The 4,708-nt window shown below is 35.2% G+C and overlaps 1 protein-coding gene across 1 annotated transcript in view; it reads left to right on the top strand.

The window, feature by feature from the left end:
• The window catches only part of agpat2 (1-acylglycerol-3-phosphate O-acyltransferase 2 (lysophosphatidic acid acyltransferase, beta)), a 29,699-nt gene extending 25,218 nt beyond the window's left edge, over positions 1-4,481 (top strand). Inside the window, exon 6 of the mRNA XM_016271282.1 lies at positions 2,060-4,481. Within this exon, the coding sequence (XP_016126768.1) occupies positions 2,060-2,217 (158 nt within the window). The 3' untranslated portion in view covers positions 2,218-4,481. The remainder of the gene's footprint in view (positions 1-2,059) is intronic.
• The last annotated feature ends 227 nt before the right edge of the window (positions 4,482-4,708 follow it).

The following is a 4,708-nucleotide window of genomic DNA, read 5'->3' as shown; positions in this document are numbered from 1 at the left end:
TTCTTCATACAGTGGACTACCAGTAAAACTGATACAAATTTGGGACCAAAAATTATTCAGTCTGGGGAAAAAAATGAAGTTCAGGTGTGCATGAAGCCGGGTGACCGCATACCCAGGAGACTACAGGCTGTCATTGAGGCTAAGGGTTGCCCGACTAAGTATTGATAGTTGTGTAAATACTGTCATACTAACAGCTTGTCTGAATAATTTTTGGTTGATTGTAATCCATTACATACCTTTCTATCAAAGTTATCTAGCATTATCAAGCTGAATTTGTTCTGACACAGTTTAACTCTGAGTTCTTGTCATATTTTATTACCATTTTCTAAACTATAGCGAATAAACTGTGATAATGTGAGAAAAGTTGAAGGTGTCTGAATAAATTTTGGTTTGACTATCTATTTGATTAATGAAGTTAACCAACTAACATTATACATACTCTTTTTGTTTCTGTACCCAATATTTACTAATTTTACAAATGCAATAAAAATATCGGTACCTGGTATCGGCAAATACAAAAAAATAAAAGTATCGGTATCGGGCGAGTACTGGAAAAAGTGGTATCGGTGCATCCCTACTTTTTTGTTTATTATTCTGTGGCAGAAAAAAAAAGTAAGATGTAAACTTGATGTTGAGAGAGGAAAAGTCTGAATTGTGAGATATAAACTTGCAGTTGCAAGAAAAAAGTCAGAATTGCGAGATAAATATTTAAAATGACCTTTTTTAGTCTTTATTCCGAGGCAGAGACATCATTTTGCATAAAGTCGCAACTCCGATGAAATAAGTTTATTTATGTTTATGTGTCAGAATTGTGAGATAAAAATAGGCCTGAGCGATAAAACGGTATCGATATTTATCGACGATACACCCTCTTCGATATCGATAGAAAAATTGTTCGATATAGCACACGATATAGGCACGTACTATGAGTGACGCAGACAGCACACACGAACACATGCTGAAATGAGTGCTGTGCCTGTCTGTGATGAGAAGACTGTGAACAAATAATTAATATTAGTCGAATTTAAAATAAACATTTGCATTTTGAATGTTAGGTGTGCATCAGGGAGCGTCATCAGTGGCGCGCTAGATGCGGTGATAATGATGTAAGTGACGTTGTTGCATTTGAATGTTTTGTTAGTCTAGCCCACGAGACGCGCCGCTGCTGCATTATTCGTTCAAAATATTAGAGAAATATAGAAGCTCAATGCAGAGAAGATCTTGATTAGGTTAAAACCGAAACCAAGCCATTCACACAGAACGCATATTCAGCGCATTTTTTAGACGGACAAATATGACTGCTGCACTCACGTCTCATGCAAGATATGTATAGAAAGCCATGCAAAGTTAAAACACGTTTAGAAAACACGTCACGAATTTGTGCAGGTTTATTCCTTTTCACTGTGTCTCATATGTTTTTTAATGCAGTCTGTGTGAATGGCACGTCGTCTCTTTAGATTAAGCAATGCATAAATACATGATGCTGTTTTGTTCATAATTGTTTATGCAATTTACGAAATTATTAGATTTTTATGAGTTAATTTAGACATAATGCACGTTTTTATAGAGTTACTTCCTTGCCTTGACAATTTAAATGCGCTGCATTATTTTTCTCATTGCGCCCTCCTGTGGCCTCGGGAGACAATTAGACCTATACAATAAAGGCCTATTTAATCTGCATATAAAACATTAGAAATGAAATATTTGTTCAATTTTTATTGTGTTTGATTGTTCAAACAAAAAATATTTGTTGGTTGTCTCAATAAATTGTTAATTATAAATACAGTGGTTAAATGTAAAAAAAAAATATTCTATTGCTTTTTGTTTTGAAAAAGTATAAAAAATGTCAATAATTATCGATACCGAACGATATGAAACATTATATCGTTGATAAATTTTTTTGCTATGTCGCCCAGCCCTAGATAAAAAGTCGCCATATATGTATTTGTTTATTATCCTGTGGTGGAAACAAACTTCCATAGAAACTAGAGCATGTTGTTGATGAGGATGATGATGACGATTATAGATATAATAAACATTTCTGCATTTCTTCAAACAGGAACCATCACTCTGAAAATTCTTCCAAAGATCGAGACAAAGGGACTGACGGCAGATGATGTGACGCCGCTCTCCGAGCAATCGTTCAGCGTCATGCGTTCGGCCTTCATGGAGATCTCCAGCCAAACCTCGCAGAGCAACGGGCCATCCACCCACTGAGCGCCCTTTCATTCGCTCCGACAACAAGGATGGCTTGAGACTACGTCGTTGTGGTTGTGGTGGTGGTAATCATGACAACCAGGCGCTTTAATATCCTCTCCGACGTCCTCATGAAGCAGGAACACATGTCCATACATTCACCTTGACTACAGTACATATAGCAGATGTTATCTTAGCCTAGTTTTGATCTCCCGTTGGACTCCAGGGGGTGCTAAGCGGCGGAACGGCGGGTTTTTTTCTGGCGTGATGCTTTAACTGCGTCCTCTTTGATGTTGGTTCGGCTCGGACTGCTTTGTTGAGTTTTGGAGCGACTTCCTGAGAACATTGTGGATGTGCGTTCGACATGCATGCCTTTTCTATGTTTCTCTTCCTTTCAGTGATCTACAAAGACTCGTTTCGTTCATTTGTGTAGGCCGCTTTTTCTCGAGGTACTTTGCTTGCATTATGGGAAATCAGTGACAGACTTGCAATTCGTTTTGCTTCTGTCATTTTTGTTGTTGTTGTTGTTTGTTTGTTTTCGTATGCAAGTCTTATGCAAGAGTATTTTTCTTTAAATACGCCCCTTTATTGTTTTATATAACTTTGATTTATTGACCAAAAAGATTGATTTGGAAATGTCTTATACATTCCAGAGTAAAGCTTTTTGTGTGGTGTCAACCAAGGATTCAGAAAACGCAAACAGATTGTGCGCTGACTATTAGTTCTGTTTCCTTTTTGCCATTTAAAGGTTTAGTTTGTAACGAATATTTCCATTGTTATCGTTATCAAGTGCGGCTTCTCCTGTGCCAAGTGTCCAAAGTGTCTCAGCCGCTGGCTGCGTATAAAGGTAGAATATTGTGGAACACACTATTGATAATTGATCTGTGATCAGGATTGTTTGATTAGCGTTTAGGAGAGAAATACGTTCCAGTTGACTTTAGTTCAGTGCTTTGCTCCTTTCCTGTTTTGGTTTGTTTTCAGGCTACAAAATGACTTTTTCATTTATAAAAATGTATTTAACATTGTTCAACCCTTTTTGTTAAAACTAAAAACCATTTACAAAGGAATTATTCTTATAATAACTAATCGAAAAAATTATTATCTAACACATTACATAGACTATGGCGTTATCAGTTTAACTCAAATGTGTTTAAGAGCCATTATTATTCAGATTTTGAAGGACCAACTCGAAAACTATTTATTTTACATTTACAATTTATTTTCAAAACCTGCTGTAAAATTGTCCCTTGGAATTATTATATAGTAAATTGCTGAGGTTTGTAATATTTTTAAGTGGATGTTGACATGAGACATGGAAAGATGATCATAAAATGGTCATGCGCTTATTTGTGAGGGCTGCTCATAGATCAGGTATTAAACTTTATCCTCAACCTTAAGTTTAACTAAGGAAATCCATATAAAAATAGATATATTTAAATATTTGAAAATGACATTCATAATTTAATCTTAAAATGATCAATTATTTAACACATATTTATTAAACCAGACTGTATTGACCACTTATGGCAGTGAATTAAGATGAATATTTGTAATTACATTCAAAGACATTTCTAATCGCATTGCATCGTTGAATCTTATATTTAATGCTTGATGTTGCAGTTCTTATTGTTTGTTAAGAATGTATAACATCCTTAATTTAATATGTACAATATTATTTAAGAGGACTGAATTGTACGTTTCACATTATAATGGCTTGTTGAGCTGAGAGACATTTTGCTTTGAACGAATGTTCAGTTTGGTTTTTGCTAAATGTCCAAATAAGGCTCTGTTGTTGTTGTTATTATTTAGTTCAAATTTAAACACCAATGCAATTTTTGAACCCGCTTTTATGTTGTGTATTCGGTCACAGATTTTATAAGCCCTGTTTTCAATGTCAGTTTTGCCCTGCCGACTGAAAACCGTGCTGCGTTCACGAAACAGTGTGTACAAGGTGTTGTGTGATTTTCACCAAAGCTATTAAGGATGTACAACAGGTGAAGCTTGTAAACGCTCTGATTATAAGATCCGTTAGACGAACCTGTCAGACATTTCATGGGCAGCCTTGTGTATGTGTGTGTATGAGTGTGTGTGTCCATTGTGTGTGCTGAATGTGTTTGTATGGTGACCTGACACACAAATGAGCTAAAGCCCATTGTAAAATCTGTAAAGTCATATAAGACGATGATTATACATAAACATGTTGATTGTGGTAGATTCTGGATGCAACCTGTGTTAAGAACATCTAGGACAAAGAGTCAATAAATCGTCTGTTTTTCCAATAGGAATGGTAGAATTTGTTCTTGACCTTTGTCGTCTGTCTATCAATTTATTTCCGTTTTTTAGTTATTTATTTTTTTACACACATTTACTTGGCCTAATCTAAACCGTACCGTAAACCATACCGTACGATTACTACAGACAAACCTAAAAGAAAAATATTTGCATTTTTAGATGTGCATTTTATTTGTGTTGGAATTTAAAAAAAATATATATATATATATATATATATATA

The sequence above is a fragment of the Sinocyclocheilus grahami genome, unplaced genomic scaffold (assembly GCF_001515645.1).
Source record: "Sinocyclocheilus grahami isolate Dianchi unplaced genomic scaffold, SAMN03320097.WGS_v1.1 scaffold61.1, whole genome shotgun sequence".
Lineage (NCBI taxonomy): Eukaryota > Metazoa > Chordata > Actinopteri > Cypriniformes > Cyprinidae > Sinocyclocheilus > Sinocyclocheilus grahami.
This window is presented reverse-complemented; position numbering and strand designations above follow the sequence as displayed.